This window comes from Mustela nivalis (genome assembly GCF_964662115.1).
Source record: "Mustela nivalis genome assembly, chromosome: 9".
In the NCBI taxonomy this organism is placed as follows: Eukaryota; Metazoa; Chordata; class Mammalia; order Carnivora; family Mustelidae; genus Mustela; species Mustela nivalis.
In genome coordinates, this window is record NC_139028.1 from 60118009 (window position 1) to 60139334 (window position 21326).

A 21326-nucleotide genomic window follows, 5' to 3' on the forward strand; every position below is an offset into this window, starting at 1 on the left:
TCTTCGACCTCAGCCGCAGCAACATCTTCCTAGGAACAACGCCAAAGGCAAGGGAAGCAAGGGCAAAAATGAACTATTGGGATTTCATCAAGATCAAAAGCTTTTGCACAGCAAAGGAAACAGTTAACAAAATCAAAAGACAACTGACAGAATGGGAGAGGATATTTGCAAACGACATATCAGATAAAGGACTAGTGTCCAGAATCTATAAAGAACTTAGCAAACTCAACACCCAAAGAACAAATAATCCAATCAAGAAATGGGCAGAGGACATGAACAGACATTTCTGCAAAGAAGACATCCAGATGGCCAACAGACACATGAAAAAGTGCTCCACATCACTCGGCATCAGGGAACTACAAATCAAAACCACAATGCGATATCACCTCACACCAGTCAGAATGGCTAAAATCAACAAGTCAGGAAATGACAGATGCTGGCGAGGATGCGGAGAAAGGGGAACCCTCCTCCACTGTTGGTGGGAATGCAAGCTGGTGCAACCTCTCTGGAAAACAGCATGGAGGTTCCTCAAAATGTTGCAAATAGAACTGCCCTATGACCCAGCAATTGCACTATTGGGTATTTACCCTAAAGATACAAACGTAGTGATCCAAAGGGGCACGTGTACTCGAATGTTTATAGCAGCAATGTCCACAATAGCCAAACTATGGAAAGAACCTAGATGTCCATCAACAGATGAATGGATCAAGAAGATGTGGTATATATACACAATGGAATACTATGCAGCCATCAAAAGAAATGAAATCTTGCCATTTGCGACAACATGGATGGAACTAGAGCGAATCATGCTTAGCGAAATAAGTCAAGCAGAGAAAGACAACTATCATATGATCTCCCTGATATGAGGAAGTGGTGATGCAACTTGGAGGCTTAAGTGGGTAGGAGAAGAATAAATGAAACAAGATGGGATTGGGAGGGAGACAAACCATAAGTGACTCTTAATCTCACAAAACAAACTGAGGGTTGCTGGGGGGAGGGGGTTTGGGAGAAGAGGGTGGGATTATGGACATTGGGGAGGGTATGTGCTTTGGTGAGTGCTGTGAAGTGTGTAAACCTGGTGATTCACAGACCTGTACCCCTGGGGATAAAAATATATGTTTATAAAAAATAAAATATTATATTAAAAAAAAAAAAAGAATGCATGAGGTCAGGGCTGCCTTGGGTGGCTCAGTGGGCTAAGCCTCTGCCTTTGGTTCAGGTCATGGTCTCAGGGTGCTGGGATTGAGCCCCACACTGGGCTTTCTGCTCAGCAGAGATAATATATAAATAAATAAACAAACAAATAAATAAAATCTTAAAAAAAAAAGAATGCATGAGGTTAAAATAAAGACATGAAGATACAGTTTAACCACCCATAGATAATCTGACAGGCTAACAGATAATAGCAGTAATTATCTGTTAGCTGAGTTGATGATGATTAAGAATATTGCCTTAAAAATTATTTTTACCAAAAAAAATTACTTTTACCCCAGTATTAGATGAAAACATCAAATAGGATTAGAATCTTAGTAGTTGTTTTTCTGGGATCTCTTGTAACCACTGTCCTGGCAATTCCTTTGTTGTTTTCTTTGTGTTGTTCCTTCCTCGTTTTTGGTTTACTTTTGCAGTTTGGTAGAGCTTATCTTCCAGTCGCTTTGAGAAAGTAAATGGGAAGTCAATATTTTAGTGCCTTCCAAGTCTTGAAATGGAGCATGTCTATTCTGCCCCAGATTTGATTGATACTTTGGCTTAGTCTGGAGTTCTAGATTGAGAATAATTTTCCATCAGTATTTGGAAAATACTGTACTTTGTCATGTAGCATTCAGCATTGGCTATTGAAGTCTGAAGTCATTTTATTCCTGCTTCTTTGTGTCTCGCCTATTTTTTTTTCCCTTGAAAAGCTTGTGGCATCTTCTTTGTCAACATTGGTTTGAAATTTCATATTTATATCCTTATATTCATCTATTTATTTTGCAAGGGGCTTTGTGGACTCTTTAAACCTTGGAAATTCAAGCCTTCAGTTCTAGGAAATTTGTTTGACTTAATTCTTTGATGATCTCTTCTGGTTTCTTTGTTTCTTCTTTCTGGAACTCTGCTGTTTAGATTTTGGAGCTCCTGGACAGATTTCCCCATTTTTATTATATTTTCTCTATTTCTCTTGCCTTGATTTTTGTCCTGATTTTTTAAGTTAACATTTAATGTATTATTTGTCCCAGGGGTACAGGTCTGTGAATCATGAAGCTTAGACATTTCACAGCACTCACCATAGCACATACCCTCCCCAATGTCCATAACCCAGCCACCCTATACCTACCCTCCACCCACCAGCAACCCTCAGTTTGTTTTGTGAGATTAAGAGTCTCTTATGGTTTGTCTCCCTCCCGATCCCATCTTGTTTCACTTTTCCCTTCCCTACCCCCCACAACCTCCCTGCCTTGCCTCTCAATATGACAGTTGTCTTTCTATGATTGAGTTATTTCACTCAGCATGATACTCTCTAGTTCCATCACCTCGTTGCAAATGGAAAGATTTCATTTCTTTTGATGGCTGCATAGTATTCCATTGTATATATACACCACATCTTCTTTATCCATTCATCTGTTGATGGATATCTAGGTTCTTTCCATAGTTTGGCTATTGTGGACATTGCTGCTATAAACACTTGGTAGCATATGCCCCTTCTGTCCTGATTTTTTGTTCATGCAACAATGTGTCTAGTTTTTTGCTTAGCATAAGGTTTGCAGGGTTCATCTATGTTGTAACATGTATCAGTACTTCATTCCTTTTTATGTCCTAATAATATTCCATTGTATTGAGATGCTACATTTTTAGAAAAGAGTTTTAATTTATTCATTTGAGAGAGAGAGAGAGAGAGAAAGCAAGAACATGAGTGGGGTGGGTGTAGTTAAAGGGAGAGGGAGAAGCAGACTCCCTGCTAAGGGTCATGACCTGGCCAAAGTCAGATGCTTAACCATCTGAGCCACCGAGGCACCCCTGATATACTACGTTTTTAATCCGTTCAAAAGTTGATGGGCATTGGGTTGTTTCTACTTTTTGACTATCAATAATGCTCATTCATATATGAATTTCGTGTGGCTGTATATTTTCACTTCTCTTGGGTATATACCCAGGAGTGGGATTGCTAGGTCATGTGATAACTCTGCATTCAACCTTTTGAGGAACTGCTGGGCTGTTTTCCACAGTGGCTGCACCATTTTACACTTCTACAAGCAGTTTGGAGGGTTCCAATTTCTCTGTTTCTTCCCCCACATCTGTTATTCTGGTTTTTTATTATAGCCATTTTAATGGGCATGAAATGGTATCTCACTGTGGTTTTGATTTACATTTCTCAGTGGGTAATGATGTTGAGCATCTTTTCATGTGTTTATTGGCCATTTGTTTATCTCTTTGGAGAAATGTCTTTCCTGTTGTTGATCTCTAACTTAATTCCATGGTGTCAAAGAATACATATTATGTGTTTTTAATCCTTTTAAATTTATTATGATGTGTTTTGTGGCCTTGCATATGGTCTATCCCGAAGAATGATCTATATGTGGTTAAAAAGAATGTGTCTTTTGCAGATTTTGGGTAGAATGTCCTGTATATGTCAATTAGATTGAATTGATTGATAGTATTGTTCAAGTTTTCTGTAACTTGGCTAATTTTTAATCTTTTTTAAAAGATTTCATTTATTATTTGACAGGAAGAGATCACTAGTAGGCAGAAAGGTGGGCAGAGAGAGAGAGGTAGAAGCAGGCTCCTTGCTGAGCAGAGAGCCTGATACGGGGCTTGATCCCAGGACCCTGGGATCATGACCTGAGCTGAAGGCAGAGGCTTTACCCCACTGAGCCACCCAGGGGCCCCAATAATTTGGCTAATTTTTATTCTCGTTCTCTTAATTATTGAGATCTCTTTGAGGTCTGTTTCAGCTTTTACTTTCTGCTTAGCTCTTTTGAATCTTTAATTATATGCACACAGCTAAGCTTGTAAGACTAGTGTGAGGCCTCTCTTGTGTCTGCTGTGCCTTTAATCAGCCCCAGACAGAAATTTGTTTGCCCTATCCAGGACTACAGTCTCAGGCTAGCAGATCTGAACAGTTGGCCTCTTTTGCTAACCCCCCTGGGAAGTCACGTCCATTGACAGCACCACTATATCTGGGCATTGTCCATTGCTCCAGGTGAAAGTGATTCCGCTTGGGTGATGTCATTAGAGCCTGCCTCATCCTGGAAAAACCCCCACTCTAACAGAGCTGGGTTGGGATGGATGGAAGCAGCTCTGAGCCAGAACATCAGAGGTTCCTACTGCTTTTATCTAGAGTTCAGCAGTTTTTATATCGTGAGTGTTTCTTAGCAACATTAATAGGCCTCGCAGAAGTATTGGGACATACCACACATGTTTGCATCTCTGGATCTTTGTACTTCTTCCACCTGTTGTGAATATTCTTCTCCCAGAGAGTCCATGCTTGCTCTCTCAATTCATTCAGGCCACTGCTTATTTGACTTCTCATTAGAGAGCCCTTTTCCATGACTACTCTATTTAAAGTAAAACTTCCCCACTCCTAACCAATTACTACTCTCATATGTAAATCTTATTACTACCTGGCACTTTGGTAATTTATTTCAACTGCATTTTCTTCTAAAATTCAAGCACAGGACCAGGGACTATATCTATTTTGTCCTTTCATAGCCTCAGAACCTAGAGTAGAGCCTGGTATACAGTGAATGAATACATGAGTTGAAGTCACTGGTGTTTTAAAAAGAGATTTGTGGTTATTAGACATAATGATAACTTAGTTGATTCCTTTCATCTTTCTAGCTCCTTAGCACTTATTTACAAAGTGTTTTTATGCCCACATCACTTCATTTCATCCTCCAGTGGCCCTTTGAAGTGTCATTATCCCTATCTTATAGATAAGAAACTTGTGACTTAGGGTGGCACAGCTTTGCCCAAGGACACAGGGATAAGAAGTGAAAATCTGGGATAAAATCCTATATCTCTTGATTTTAGTATTGTTAACATTACCACTCAAAGCCATTACCTGTGGAAATAAAAGGTGTTGCAAGGGAAAGTGATGAGATCCCCTTTTCTGCAGAGTTTTAGGAAGCAAACACACCTATTAAACTGTGTTTATAGTATACATTGGGGCCACCTGATGATGAAGAGGCTGCTGAGTAAGTTTGTTCCCATTTTGGATTTCTAGTTAAATTTTGTTGGGTGGAATAGTGGGGAGAAAAGAAAATAGAGCAGAAAAATAACAAAATACATACTTTGACAGGGAAAGACCTCTGTTAGATTTTAGAACTGGAAGTGACTTAAGGTCACCCCTCAAATTATACCACTCTTTTCCTTCCACATTCCTCAAATGATGAAACTCGAGACCAAGGGGATAAATTCTTTCACTGTGGTCACCAAAACTAGCCGCTTACATATAGCTGGGCTGTCAGTTTTTAAGTTATGCCCTGCACCAGTGGTCCTATTAGGATCGATGAGATTGCTAGTTTTTTCTTAGTGTGTCAAATGTGGTAAATACCAGTCTCCCACACAGGAGTTCTTGTCTAGTATTCCACTAGGTAAGTTCCTTCATTTAGCTCCTGTCATTCCAACCCCTGATATTCCTCTTTCCAGAGGCCCCAAATGGCAGGCAGGAGGGGAGTTCACCCTCTCCCTGTCTCCCATACCAGACTATGAGCTGCTGTAGGACATGGACCATCTTTTTCATTTTTGTACCTCTGTGTCAACAGTATCATCACACTATTTTACTGAATACAGAATGGGTGCTCTGAAAATATCTAAAGCAGTTGAGTTAGGCCGATATATATTAAAAGATCCCTATTGCCTCTCTGGTCCTGTGCTGTCATCATTTAATCTCTATCAGAAAACTCATGTTTTGGAACTACTCTGTCTCTTGAATAAACAGAAATGGTATGATATTTTTTTGCCTGGACCTGCCCTAAAGTCTGCTGCTCTTGGCCCAGGTTTGTTATAGTTTGCATGGTAAAATTAAGTTGCTGAGATTATAGCAGATTCAATTAGCAGTGCTGATAAGGTTCATTCTTGGATAGGGCAAAAGATTAGTGAAATGGATAGCATCCAGGCTGAGGAGAAACTCACAGTGCTGTTGAGGCAAGGAGCTCCTGATCCTCTGTATCTTCAGGTTGAGGCAAGGGTAGCTGATGCCATAATGTGTCTAGTAGGTTTTAGTAAGGAAAGGAAAAGGAGAGGCAAAAGTCTGTCTGGACTCCCATTTACCCTATCAGAAAGAAATAAGGAGGGCGCCTGGGTGGCTCAGTGGATTAAGCCGCTGCCTTCCGCTCAGGTCATGATCTCAGAGTCCTGGGATCGAGTCCCGCATCGGGCTCTCTGTTCAGCGGAGAGCCTGCTTCCCTCTCTCTCTCTCTCTGCCTGCCTCTCCATCTACTTGTGATTTCTCTCTGTCAAATAAATAAAATCTTTAAAAAAAAAAAAAAAAAAGAAAGAAAGAAGGAATTATAATGATAAACTTCATAAAAATTCAAGCTTTTGATCCCTTTCCCACATTTTGTATTTTATTACCTGTTCAGCGTGGAGAGTGAAATTCATGGAAAAAGAACTGTGAGCTTGTCTTTACAATTTGGACTAGGGAAGGCAAATAGAGAATCTGTAAGCTGGCTTCCCAATCTACAACTAGGCTTTGGGTAGGAGAAGGAACTCCCAAGGGACTGAGAGGAAAGTAGTGGCTAAAAGAAGAGAGGGAAGCTGACTGAGTTCCTGGGACTGGCTACACAAAGGTGGAGAGTGTGGAGGCTACTTTGGGTTTGAGAAGGGGTGTCAGAATGAGATTTCTTCTGGGGATTGGTGATCCTGGTAGCTTAAGTGTCATGTCAAACTGGACCTGATAAAACTGGCTTTTTTCTGCTGTCCAGAATGTGAAGACAGTGTCTGAGACCCCTGCAGTGCCACCGGTTTCAGAAGATGAAGATGATGATGATGATGCTACCCCACCTCCAGTGATTGCTCCACGCCCAGAGCACACAAAATCTGTGAGTTTGTGGGGATGTGAACAGCTTCGGGATTTATTAGAGCCTGCAGGGGTGGGATGGGTTGGTGCTGAGGTCTAGAGGTTTAATACTCTGGTAGGGGTTCTTGGATTTTGGAGCTGGTGAAATCACGGAACCACCTTGACTGAAAAGTACTTTCTGTATGATTAAAGACAAGAAATGGTATATTTATTTGTTACTGGTTTGCAGATAGTCCTGAAGTGTCCTAGATAATTGGTGTTTATGCTAACTCAGCCCTAGTTTACTTAGCCTGTCCTCCCCAAAACAGGAAGATACACAGAATTAATGTTACTTAGTGCAGGACTAACATAAATTATTCTAGTCTCCTGGGAAGCAACAAATTAGCCTGCTGCAGATCTTTTCTTCCCTGCTAAATGTGTAACATTCTACCTCTTAGAACATCATTGATGATACTGAAAGACCCAAAGGAATTTATAAATACATTAGTGCTATTAATATGCTGGACATCAGGAGTGCATTTTGATGCTGGATATTGGCAGTGATTTTTATTTAACTTCCTCTGAGGTTTTTGCATCTCAGAATAGCCACAGTTCCTCTACCCTTGCTTTGCACAATCTGGTTCCCATGCCTTTTACTTGATTTAGCATCCCTGAGCACTGACCTGTCATCAGATGATACTCTGTTAATGTTTCTTTGTTTGGACTTTTTATATGATGAGAGCTTTGTAATGAAAGAATGATCTGGGGCTTAAACTCTTTGATAGTACAAAAAAAGGCTGCCTTTGGAGTAGAACATTGAGGGAGGTTTTCAAGCAGACGTTGGTTGACTGGCTATGGGAGATGGTGTGGGCGAATTCAAGGGGCTTAGATAACCTTTTAGGATGAGAACTTACAAACAGTAATCTATGGAATCACCCTTTCTATAGGTCACAAATCACCTGAACAAAAATGAGCTTCAAAATTGGAGAGTTGTCAAGATACTTCATATTGATATGGCCTTTTTCAGTTTGCAAGCTTGTTCATTTAAAAAATGTTCCCACTAAATCATGAACTTCTCAAAAATAGAGGAAACATAAATGAATTGGTAGTGCTTAACATAGTTCTTGGCAGGTATTAGAAAGGTGGTAAATACTGAGTGACGAATGAATTAATAAATTTGATCTTCCTAAGCATTCCTTTCTAAAAAGACATTGTTATTTCCTAATTTCTGTTGTGTATAGTGAGAACAAGGAAGGCCATTCCACCCAGAGGATGGGCCTGGACACAGTGGAAGAAGAACAGATTTTGTCCTAGGAAAAGGGATGAGTTTATTGAGATTTGTTCTTCTGTGGATCTTCTAACACATACATGTAAAACTGGTTCCCAAGTGTCCCTTATGCTAACAAAAACTGGCCTTGGCAAATTCTTGTACCAACAACACAGGTATATACACGGTCTGTGATAGAACCAATTCCTGTTACTCCAACTCGGGATGCGGCTACATCTCCCATTTCACCTACTGAGAATAATACCACTCCACCAGATGCTCTGACCCGAAATACTGAGAAGCAGAAGAAGAAGCCTAAAATGTCTGATGAGGAGATCTTGGAGAAATTACGTAAGCACTTTTCTAAACTTTCCTTCTGTATGTGACTGAATGAGCACAAAGATGGAAAAATATTGCTAAAAGGATCCTGATCCTAGGCTTGGTCTGTGTGACTGCCTGGCTATGCTTGATATCTTGGCCACATAAAGTATACTTCTCACCTTACTCCTGCACCCACCTCCTCTGTCTCAGCAGCCGCAACTAGATATCACGTAGGATGGGAATCGAGGAGAGAGTGGATAGCTCACTTCGAGGGCTAGGCACCCCTCAACCTTAAAAATAAAATAAAATTTTATTTTGATATAAAAATATATATTTTATCTTTTTTATAAAAAAATAGCTTTTATGTAGTAAATAGTCTGGAATGTTGTGTTGAGAAAGACTGAGGCCTTGCCCATACCTGGTAGGAAAGATTGCTGTGATTATTGGTGCTTACCATTGGCTTAGGAAAAGACTGGTCTGCCATCTTGGTTGTGAGAAAAGACGGAAGGGAAACTAACATTTTGCAAGCCTGTACTGTGTACCAAATGGCAAGCAAGGTATTTTCTTCACTTTTTCGGTCCCTTTATTGCTCAGATTAACCCTGGGAGGACAGACATTATAATCTTCATTTTTTATAGTTAAGGTATTTGATGCTCAGGGATGCTAAATACTCTGTCCAAGGTCACACAGCCAGAAGGTAACAGAGCCTGGGTCAGAGCCCAACTTGTGCTCCTGTAATTGGAGCATGCTGCCTCTTGCTCTCAGGTGGAAACTTCCATTTTGCTTTCTTTAGTAACCAGAAATGGGGTATATTATAGTAGCTTGTTTCTATGTCTCAGTAAACTACAAGACAATTTATATTAGAAAGAGGGACAAGGTTGACCTTTGGGCCTGGAAAAATCATTTATGAGACCTTTCATTTATCCTTTGTACCTACTTACTTCTAAAGGGGATTTGATGTGACTGTTTTGGCCAACTGCACCAACTAGCACTGTTCTCTAAAGCCTAGGTTTCTGGTTCTTTAGCTTAACAGCTCTCAATTTCTTCCTGATGATTCTTGTTTGATTTTTTAAAAATTTTCACTCTTTTAAAGTTGCACTTGCCCAGAGCCCTTATGAAATGATAAAGTAAGAAAAGCCACTTACCTAACCATCTGTTTACTCCTATATATAGTGTTTTTCTCTGAACCAGATTTGGCATACTTAGAACTTCAAATTGTGAAAAGCAGACTGGCCTGAGAGTTAAGGGCACTTGGGTTGAAGCCCCAGCCCTGACACTGACTTGGGTCTTAGGCAATTTCCTATTGTTTTCTGGGCCTCCTTTAGCTCATCTTTTAAATAGGGATGTTAATACCTCTCTTATTTATAAATCAAATGAGATAATATATGTGAAAATATCAAATCTTAGTAATTGGTGTTAGGGAGAGCACACTTTACTGGGAGACCAAAAACCAAACTCCTAATCTTAGTTCTGACACCAGTTTGCTGTGTGACCTTGGGGGAAAGTATCTTCACTTCTGTGGGCCTCAGTTTCACCATCTCTGGAATACAAGTTTTAAAACCCAACCTCTCTCATACTTCTCTATCTTTGCACTTGAATTACTATGTGCTGTAACCTTTCCAACTTTCTCTCCCTGGCTAACTCCTGCTTATCCTATAAAAATCAGTCCAGATATCACTTACTTTCTGAAGCCTTTCCAGTCTGTATTTTATGCCTCTTTCTGGATTGCAACAATTGTATTTTCATGGAACTTTATGCTTACATGAGACTGAGCTTCTTGAGAGGAGGGACTGTTTTAACTGTGCCTTATCTATCCCTTTATTCTTAGTATTCAACATAGGGCTTGGTACATAGTGAGTGAGCATATTAAATGAGTAAGTGTTTATTGAATGAATGAATTTAAAAATGAATGAATACTGTGAATAAAAACAGTAAGGAGATGAAACTTTTGGTTGGAACTTACAGGTAAAATCTAAGGACCTGTTAGTATGGCTTTGGGCATTGGAGGTAGTTCTTTAATCCTTCCAGGTGCAGGGTTTGGGGGAATATGGGCCTGTTTTGTATCTTGATTTGGGAAAAAAATGATTCATGGTCTCTGTTTCTTTCAAAGGGAGCATAGTGAGTGTGGGCGATCCTAAGAAGAAATATACACGGTTTGAGAAGATTGGACAAGGGTTAGTAGGGGCATTTTCTTTCCCTAGAGAAATGACTTAAAAATTGTGTATGCTGGTATATATCATTTTGCTTTTGTTTTGCCTCTCATAAACCTTGTTCTTTCTCTACCTTGTCCCTGACCCATCTGGAGGTGTTATGTTAGGCTGACTTCAGGTTTGGCAGAATTATGCTTAGTTTGAGAGATGTGCCATTAGCTGACCATGTTGCTAAAAATAATCATTCAGTGAGAAAATAAAAACCATTTACTTTGATAGCAAAAACCTGCTTCCCAGATTACAGCTCTGCTTTTTCAGATTAACCTGGTTTACCTGGCACTGAGACTTACCAGCACTAATATGAAATGGAAGGCTGAGAACTGCAGACCCCTCTGCTAGTGTAAAGGGACCTGTTTTTCTAGGTGGATACCAGGATTCATGGCTGCTCTCTGATTTCTTCTCTGCATCTCGCATGCTGCCCGCAGTGTATTGAACTTAGCAGATCTTACCTGAGTTCCTGTTTATGTGCTAGACAGTATGAATACAGCTATGAATCGGACACAGACTCTGTCTTCAAAGACCATGTTTATGGAAAGAGACTGTCAAACACAAAATTAATATACTATGATAAGTCTTAAAATTTTTTTACCATTGTTTTGAGCAAAAGAAGCCAGATATAAAAGACCAGAAACTGTTTGATTTTGTTTACATGAAGTTCAAGAACAGGCAGAATTAACTTATGCTAATAGAAGTCAGAATAACGGTTGTGTCTGGGAAGGGCATGTGCATTGGGAAGGAGCATAGGAGCTTTTGGGGATGATCTTTGTGGTGAACACATGGGTTTTTAGATATTGAAAAATCATCAAGTTGTACACTTAAGATTTGTGCAGATTACTTTATACCTCTGTATAAAAAAGCAAAATAATGAGATTTCAACAGGCCTACCCAAATAGCTAAAATTAAAAATAAATTAGGGAAAAAAGCATCTCATTTGTAGAAAACTCAAGAGTGTTAATTTCATGAAAGCATCATTGCTAATGAAGTCTTTGAAGTTTTGTTTCAGTTTTCTTTCTTGTGCGTCTAAGAACATTTGAAAATAAGATTAAATATTGTATTATATAATGACGTATCTGTACAGCATTCTACAGCTTACATCTGTTATTTGCATCTGTTGTTTAATTTAATCCTTGAAATTACCCTGGATCTTATCTTTTCCTGGTCCAACCCTTTTCCTACTAGACATGCTTTTGTGAGTCTGAACTGGTATAAGGTAGTTAACCTTGAAGAGAAATTATTTTCCTTGCCTAAAAATAATCTGGGATGGCATTTCCTTTAGTTATTACATTGAGATATTAAGAATGTAGCAGAAAGATATAGAGGCAACTGTGGGCAAGTTAGATCCCATTTATGGACTTCAGTTTCTTTGTCCATAAATTTAAGAGAGAGGTTGTAGACTCAAGAGTCTTTTCACCTCCAGAACTTCTGACCTTTTTTTCATTCAGATGTGTGGGGCCCATAAATAGGCAACATCTGCAAAATGTTTTTTTCGTTGCTTACTTGACAGTTCTTTTAGTGCTAGGGGAGGAATGAAATATTTATTAAGCACCTATTCCATGTTTTTAAAATATAAATGCCAGGATGCCTGGCTGTCTCAGTCAGGAGAGCATGTGAGTCTTAACCTCAGGGCAATGAGTTCAAGCCCATGTTGGGCATGGAGCCTACTTAAAAAAAGTTAAATACATGCTACATTAATATGATGGATTGGTACTATCATATTTTTTGCTTGTTTTTTCCCTTTAAGACCTGAAGAGGGTTTTTTTTTTTTTTCTTTTTTTTTTTTTTTTGACCTAGAATTCATATGTCTTTTCAAGGTAGAAATAACCAGTGGGCCTGACTTCTAGACCTCTATAATCATGGAGACATAGTCCCAAAATGTCCAGTCCCCTGGGCCTGGACATATTTGCCCTTTAAGAATGATGCTTCTGGTAGGATGGGGAGGATGGGTGTAGGATGATAGATACCAGCTTTATGACAGAAAATGGCTAAAGATAGAATGATAAGGCAATGGGAAGGTAACTGCCAATATGAATAATCCAATTCTTATAGCCAATATCTTAGGATCACAATTTTCTGGCATGTAGGTAGGCTTCCAAATAAAGAATGGTGGTGTGAAAGCTGGTGACCATAATTCCTAGCTTCAACGCATACTTAGAGGTGACTTTTCTCCCTAAATTGACCTGACTTCCCTGGATAGGGCTTGCCTGGAATGCATTTTATTAATACATAAAAAAATAAATCTGATGTATGGATTGTATAGTTACAATATTGATATATATCACTCATCTATGAATATACAGCGCTCATGATTATAGGCACAAAGTGAAGTTTTCAGATATGTAGAATGGACATGATTGCTTTCCTAGCATTATTCATAGTATTTCTCTGCCTCCCTTCCTCCTACTCTCTTTCTGTTTGTATGTGTGAGTTTGTATATGTTTGTGTATGTATGTACATTATATGCATGTGTATGTATAGTGAGATTATTTTTACCTTGGAGATGGGGTAAGAATTAGATCAGATTTTCTAGGAGCATATGCGTTTGAAAAAACATTTAATATTTCATGTTTGAAAAAGTGAAAACCTATTTTACAATATAAACTGCAAAATAAAACTCACATAAATGATTGAAAACACTGTTCTAAAGGTTCATAATGTAAAAGCTGGAAAGGCACCATGAGATTATTTTTCTAGTCTTTTAGTTGTTATAATTTTTTAATATGAATTATAAGTGAATATAACACATGTAAGTGTACAACTCAATGAATTTTTAAAAAAATAAACACACCCATGTAACCAGTATCTACATTAAGAAATAGATCATTAGTGTTACCCCAGAAGTCTATATCCCTTCTTAAAATATAAGCTATCCCCCAACTTCATTCTGAAATTTTCCCTTGGACCACTTTCTTCTCACTCCTCACCCCTGGTTGAAAATTATAGGTCTCATCTTACCGAGATTTACAGATGAAGAGTTTGAGGTCATAGGGGGTTAAAGGAGGGGATGATGAGAGAAAAGGACCAATCATCCATCAAGGATGATGGAGAAGAGGAGAGGAAGTAAGAGCAAGAAGCTAGCCTATATTGAAGACCTGTTTTATATTCTAGGCACTTGGCTAAGTGCTTTATGAACTAATTTGATTCAAATTCTCTTATCTCTTATCTTTACAAATGAGGAAAGTAAAGCTCAGAGAAATTAACTTGTTCAAGGTCATATAGCTAGCAGTTACTAGATAGATGCTTCAGTCTGAAACTTGGGTTTTTTGGCCACTAGAGCCTGTATTCTCTTTCTACCTCATACTGTCTCTCACATATGAGAATAGAGTAGGGGGAGGGGTGTTGGGGAGGATTATTTTTGCTGCTATTATTACTAATACTTGCATTGCCAGATTGTATATAGAGCTGCATTTGACAGATGTCACTTCATTTAAGCGCTATGTTTTTTTTTTTCTCCCTCTCTCTCTCTCACCTGTCGTTCAGTGCTTCAGGCACTGTGTACACTGCAATGGATGTGGCCACAGGACAGGAGGTGAGTATAAACCACCAACTATTTCTCCTTCACTTCTACTGGGTTGTTATCCTTATTCTTAGCTCAATAGGGATACTTCTGTTTTCTTACTATAGCAGACTAGAACTAAACAGAGTAGTAACATGATGAAACAGATTTTGGAAAAAGTCTCTGTGGCTACAGTGTGGGGAACAGATTGAAGGAGATAAGCTTGGAGCAAGTGAGTCAGGCGGTTATTGTGTAATTCTAGGTGAGAGATGATGGTTTGAACTAAGGTGGTAGCATAGTATGAATAGAGGGAAGTGGCTGGATTTGAGAGGTACTTAGGTGGATTTGACAGAATTTGGTGAGTGACTGAGTGTGAGGATGACTCACACCTGAGTGATCCTGGTCAAGGAGAAAATAAAAAGGTGGAGTATATGGTTAAAGAATTTGGATACTGCTGAGAGACCCTCTTGTGGAATTGCCTAGTGGACTGTTGTGTATATAAGTTTGGTGTTTGGTAGAGGAATGTGATGTGAAAGAAATTTAACTTTTTTTTTCTTTAAAGATTTATTTATGTATTTATTTATTTAGAGTGAGCAAGTAGCAGTGGGGAGGGGTGGACGGAGAGGAAGAGGAGAATCCCAAGCAGACTCCATGCCAAGCATGGAGCCCTGTGCAGGGCTCAATCCCACAACCCTGAGATCATGACCTGAGCTGAAATCAAGAGTTGGACGTTCAATCGACTGAGCCAAACAGGTGCTCCTAGTGTGGAAGAGATTTAAACATGTCTCTTGACTCATAATCCTTCCTTTACTCTGTGCCTAGGATTCCCATTGACATTAAAATCTTCATTTGGAGGCACCTCTTTGTCTCCTTCATTTCATTACGCTGGGAGAGCTCTGACTCTATTGCTAAGACCTGGTGACCCAAGATCTGTAGCAGAAGAAAACCATGAAGGGAATATAGGGTACTGGAGGTTTTCTTGCACTCTACTCTTTGGTTGCAGAGCAGGAGTGTTGGCAGATGTGCTGTGTGTGGATGGGAGCGGCCCAAGGAAGTCCTTAGATCAAAGAATGCCAGGACTCAGAGGTTGTAAGAGAGACCTCCTGTTCCGGTCACAGAGTTGGGCTCGTTGGAGCGAGGCTACTAGGATCTGCTTGTATATGTTTGGTAATTGAAACCCCCTGGTATACTGTAAAAAGCAAGTTTAATAGGATTAGCACATATTTCACCTTGCTCTTGTGAGTCATTTATAAGCATCTAGACCAAATATTGAGGCTCTCTGTTGAGGGTAATTATTATGATTAAGGATTTATTCATTGTTTGTTGAGATGAAAATTCAACAACCTAGATGTTTACTGTTACTTATGTAATTTTAGGCAGCTTGTTTGACTTCCCTAAGCCTGAATTTTATTTATTTACAAAATGTGCATATAACATATACCTACCAAAAGTGTTGAAAGAATTCATTAAAGCAGTGCATGTGAAAATACATCATAAACTTTGTGTTAAAGTTACATATTTATCACATACAGAAAATTGCATATTTATTAGTTTTTATATGTTCCACAAAGCAATTGCTGAAGATGAGCCTTATGCCACACTTTGTGCTAAGAACCATATGAAATATTGAGTCCTATGCAGGCACACAGACATTAAAATCATATGTAAGTGTTAGAGGCCGCACTTCCCATTGGATATGTGTGGAAGTCTTATAGTATGGAGAACAGATTGGAGGATGGGAGCCTGCATTAAAGAATGGTGAATAAGGAAGGATGGTATCATTGTGCCAGTTTTTAAACATGGTGAATTGGAGGCAGAGATAGAAAAGAGGTGGTTATACTGATCCTAAGAAGAATCCTGTGAGGTAGATAATATTATTTCCTTCTTATTGATTAGAAATTTGAGGCTGAGGGAGTTTAGATAACTTTTTCAGGTTTATGCTACAAGCAGTCAGCAAGGACGGGGTTAGAATCTTGATTTTAAAGCCTAAACCTTGCTTTCTGGACTGCAAAGCCACAGCAGAACTAAGAGTAGGTTCTAGGTCCCTTTGTCGTGTTTCTGGCCTCAGGGACCCTACAGCTCTTGGTGGAAGACAGTGATGGGCAGTTGCTGGAGGGGCCTGGAGCCTGCATGTATGAGAAGTTGGTCGCAGGAAACAGAAACTTGACTTCACCATATGCCTGCCTGTGGTTACAAAACTATGAATGGAAGCAAGTCCATTAGCGTGGATAATGCAGTGCGGTCCAGAAGGCCTCATTTCCTGCCCCAGGGAGTATAAATCTTTAGGGGAGTTGACGAGATGCTCTCAAGTCTTTGTGAGTGAGTGCTCATTGGAGGTTATCCACCGGGGAAGAGCAGAAGTATTGTCCGTCACATCTAGGAAGCTTAGCATGTTAGTGCCAGGAAGTCTCACAGTTACACAATTATTCTGCAAGCCCATTTTTAGAGGGAGTGTGCTTAATAGAAAGAATAGCCTGGAAGAGACTTTGGAGTCAAATGGACCTGAGGGCATTGCTTATGATGCTGGGCAATTTTCTTGTATGCCTCAGTTTCCATTCCCTTTCCTGAAAATACAGATAATGATTTTTACTTGGAGGGTTGTTGTTAGCTATTACTGAAGTAACGTTACTGGAGTACCAGACATAGCCCCTGGCACATAAGTAAGCATTGCAAAAACAGTATTGGCGGGAAGGTGGCTGGTTTTTGTTGTTGTTCCTGTTGATGTTGTCATTCTTGCTGCTCAGTACCAGATACTCCCCAAATGCAGTTGTTACTACAGTTTGCATTTGCATTTTTGTCTTCCTTTATTATTTGAAATTTTTACTTATATTTGAGTAACACATTGGCCACTATCTCCTATTTAGTTCTCAAAACAATCCTGCAAAGAGGGGAACCAGGATTGGGGTTATTATCCTCAGTGTATTGATGGAGAGACTGAGGCACAGAGAGCTTGTGATTGGTCAAGGTCAGTAAATGATAGACCCAGAGCTTAGGTCCTCAGCACTCAAACCCAGTTCTTTTTCTGTTATAAGAATGCTCTGTGCTAGCCTAAAAGGGACTGAATGGGTGAAGGACATTTAGCCCAGCCCATAGTTAGTGAATATTGAAAAGGACCCCTGGTATCTTGCCACCACTTCTATGTTATCCTCTGCCTGCCAGTCATCTCTCTTGCTGCTTCAAACATTGACCTCTTTGAGATTCATAAGCCCTTTCCTATCCTCTAGGATGGCCAGATGAACTCCAAAGGCACTCCTTTGCCTCCAGATCTTAATATATGTTTTAAGGGTTCAGTTTAGTTCATGTAATAGATCTTTACATCAATGTGTTACTCTTCAGACATTAGAAAAAGCTAATAAACATTATAGAAAGCTAGAGCCAGACCAGAAGCCTAGCCTGATAGGAGACTCCACTCCAAAGCAAATTCTTCTCACTTGGGGTAAGTGATGGAAGTAGTCACAGTGTTTAAAAGAATCATTTCTGTTCTTCCCAATGAACTGGATCTCTGCAGAAGACAGCTTATGCTTAAGAAATAAGAGGCAGGGTTTTTTTTTCCCCCCATAAAAATAAGTATTCTTCTTCTTCTTCTTTTTTTTTTTTTTTTACACTTGCTGCTTCTGGAAAGACTGATTTACTTGTTCTTTTAGGTGTTCATGTTCTTTTCTGTTAAGCAGGAAAAAGAATATATCTCTAGGGAATAAACATTTAGCAAATAGTGTAAGTTCTCCTATGGAATAGAGTAGCCTGTTGCTGGAACTATTTATGGTTTAAAAACAAAGTACTTATCAACCCGCTGAATTCTCTCTTCCTGTCTTCATTTCCACAAACATTTCCACAAATAGTCACTGTGTGTCAGGTCCTGTGCTTGGTACCAGGGATTTTGAGTTTTCAGATGAGCTCTCTAGCTTACAGCTTCTAGAGATACACACTCCAGCTAATCATCCTGAAGGTAGTTTATGTGGTAAGTTCCCTAAGAGAGGTATAAATATGATCTTATGAGGCTTTGAAGAAGAGAAAAAGCCTATCTGGTTTAGAGAATAAGGTTTCTTTTGGCCTGACACAAAGGATAAGTAGCTTTTGAACATGGGAAAAGCATGCAAGGTACTCCAAGTGGAGAGGAGATCAGATCACAGAGTATGTCAAGGAATGCAGTGGGAGGAAAGATCTTGAGAACTTTGAATGTTGGGCCGAGGAGCATTTCTAGGCAAACAGAAGCCATTTATGATTTTTGAGCAGGGGAGAGTGTTATCAAATGTGTACTGTGGGGAAGATTAATCTGGCCATGTGTACACAATAAATTGGCATCAATCTCAAGGGCTCTAATCATTGACTTTGCTACTAAATAGCTGTGTATGCAAGCTATTTGCATATCACATTGCATTGTCACATATCCTCTCGGAATCATGATCTCCTTATCTGTCCAAAGGAATCCATAGTAATAGTTATTCCATAGAGTATCTCTGAGGATTAAATAAAGTAAACCTGAGAATACCTTACCTAGTGCTTGACACATAGAAGAGATGGATGCAAAAGTGCTCTGGGAATTCATTTATATCTATAGATAAAAAGCCCATGAAGTTCTTTTTGATACATAAATATTAGGGATCTCATCCCCCTTTTCTCTCTCAATGTCAATTCTGACTCATCTTTCCACAGCAAGCTCAGAAATTACTCTCCCCCTTTATGAAGCCTCTCTATCATTGCCAGATAGAAAGAGTTCTTGCTCCGTTTTGTGTTTCTATAGTACTTTGTATGGACTTTTGTTATAGCATACTGCTTTCTTCTTCTTTTTTTCTCTTTCTCCCTCAATCCCTCTCTCTCTCTTTCTCTTTTCCTTTCTTTCTTACTCAGAGAGAGAGAGAGAGAGAGAGAGAGAGAGAAAACACTAGCAGGGGAGCAGAGGGGCAGAGGGAGAGAGGGAGAGAATATTAAGCAGGCTCCAAACTCAGTGCGGAACCTGATGCAGGGCTTGATCTCACAACCCTGAGATCATGACCTGAGCCAAAATCCAGAGTCAGACACTTAACAGACTGAGCCACCCAGGTGCCCCCCAGCATACCTGTTTTATATTGTGATTTTTTTTAAGTATTTTTCTCATACAAATATTTTATTAGTAGAGAGTTTGATTGTCAAACTTTGTTGAATATCAGAATCACCTGAAGTGTTTATTAAAACGGGACCTAAAATTTTTTATTTCCAGCAAGTTTCTAAATGATGTTGATGCTGCTGGTCTGGAAATCTCATATTGACTATATTGGTTTATGCAAATTCTGCAAGGGCTAAGACTGTATTTTATTCATCTCTCTCTCCTTCATGTTTAAGATCTTGTACTAAGTTGTTTCTCAGTAAATGTAGAGTGACTGGTTGTACTCTGATTTCAGGTGGCCATTAAGCAGATGAACCTTCAGCAGCAGCCGAAGAAAGAGCTGATTATTAATGAGATCCTGGTCATGAGGGAAAACAAGAACCCAAATATTGTGAACTACTTGGACAGGTATGGACTGATAGGTCCTGTCACAGAGATTGGCCTTTGGAACTGATGGATAGTGGAGCTAGAGGAGGAGGCACCACCAGCACTCTGAACTGCCTCCATTTGAGAATCTTCTATGATGCTTGGCTCTCTGCCTCCAGCCTTGTATTCTGCTGGACACTTCTGATTGCTGTGTAGTCCTTCTGGGTTAGATGAACCCTGCCACCCTGTAGCTTCTAACACCTGATCCTAGAACTGTCTGTTCTGCCTCGGAGAGGCCCTTAAGCACATCTGCCAGAGTCAGACATGTAGGTCTTTAAATCATTTTAATCCTAGTTCTTTCCTTATCCTGCTCGCCCTCCTGAAAAACTTCCGGTTTGTCTTAGCTCTTAAAATTTGACAGTCAGTAGTTTCATTTGAGATTTGACCAGTATGGAAAAAGTAAGACTTATCTTTTGTTCTAAACTCTACATCACCTAATGATTTCATTCATTGTTTTATTTTTAGGAAGCTTGTTTCATTGTTGACCCATTGTGAGTTTACAGTCAGTTAAAATCTCTGATCCTCCGCCCTTTTTTTTTTTTTTTTTGCATTAAACTGGTAATGTAGAACTTTTTTAGTAACCATCATTAAATCCCATTTTGATTATTTCCATCCATTATTCCAGCTCATGAGTTCTGGTCTTCAACATAATAATAGTGGTTACAGCTAACATTTGTGTTATGCTTTACTTTGCACCAAACACTTTTTGATGAACACATTGTGAGGTAGAGTTTATTATCTGTATTTTGCTGGTGAAGAAACTGAGGTTCATAGAAGTTTATAACTTGTCCAAGGCGAGTAAGCCAATAAGTAGCAAATGAGGGTTTGGGATTTGAATATTCCTAGCACCAACATCCATGCTCTTTCCATCATGTCATGTTCTTTTCTCCTGTACATGAAGAAGAAAGTGAGCTTCTTGCCTATTTCAGAGACATCACAAGTGGAGGTGATACTGGACTAAGTCTTGGAGTCTAATTCCTTTATTATCTATGTTGCATTGCCATCTATATTTCATTCCTGCCAGATTCTACCAGATTTCTTGTTTTGCATCTAAAGCATTGGTAAGCCTCAGTTTCTTTAAAGAGGAAAGGAGTTGGACTTTGACTTTCCCAACACATAATGTTGATAAGTATAGTGAATAAAGCCTTCTTCCTTTCTGGGGGATGATTGTCTCTCCATGATGGGGATCACGACTGACTCTGAAAAATTCTCTGGAAGTTATTATTCACTCTCCCATCTCTTTGAAGAACATATTACATAAAGAATATTGCTTGGATAAACTACTGAAGGCTCTAAGGCTACCAGATTTGGGCTCAGGATAAGGAAAAATGAAAGCTCCTAATAAGGATATGGGCATTAAAAAAAAAAAATGAGTCTCATTAAAAAAAAATGAGTCTTCTATCTCTGGAGGTATCTAAACAATAAAATACATGACCATTTTGTTGAAGGAATTTGTGTTCTGGGAATAAGATTAGAAGATTTATAAATTTATCAGTTGAGCCTTTGTTGGTGTTTCCAGAGGCTTGTACTGTGAAAATAAAAGTAAATTG

The 21326-nt window shown here is 39.2% G+C and overlaps 1 protein-coding gene across 4 annotated transcripts in view; it reads left to right on the forward strand.

Annotated features, from left to right (window-relative positions):
- Window positions 1-21326, forward strand: part of PAK1 (p21 (RAC1) activated kinase 1) — a 154941-nt gene that overhangs the window by 116840 nt on the left and 16775 nt on the right. For all 4 annotated transcript variants that reach the window (XM_082749563.1, XM_082749564.1, XM_082749562.1 and 1 more), the window contains exons 6-10: window positions 6903-7019; window positions 8420-8594; window positions 10675-10738; window positions 14252-14300; window positions 19646-19758. In XM_082749563.1, the coding sequence (XP_082605689.1) occupies window positions 6903-7019; window positions 8420-8594; window positions 10675-10738; window positions 14252-14300; window positions 19646-19758 (518 nt within the window). The remainder of the gene's footprint in view (window positions 1-6902; window positions 7020-8419; window positions 8595-10674; window positions 10739-14251; window positions 14301-19645; window positions 19759-21326) is intronic.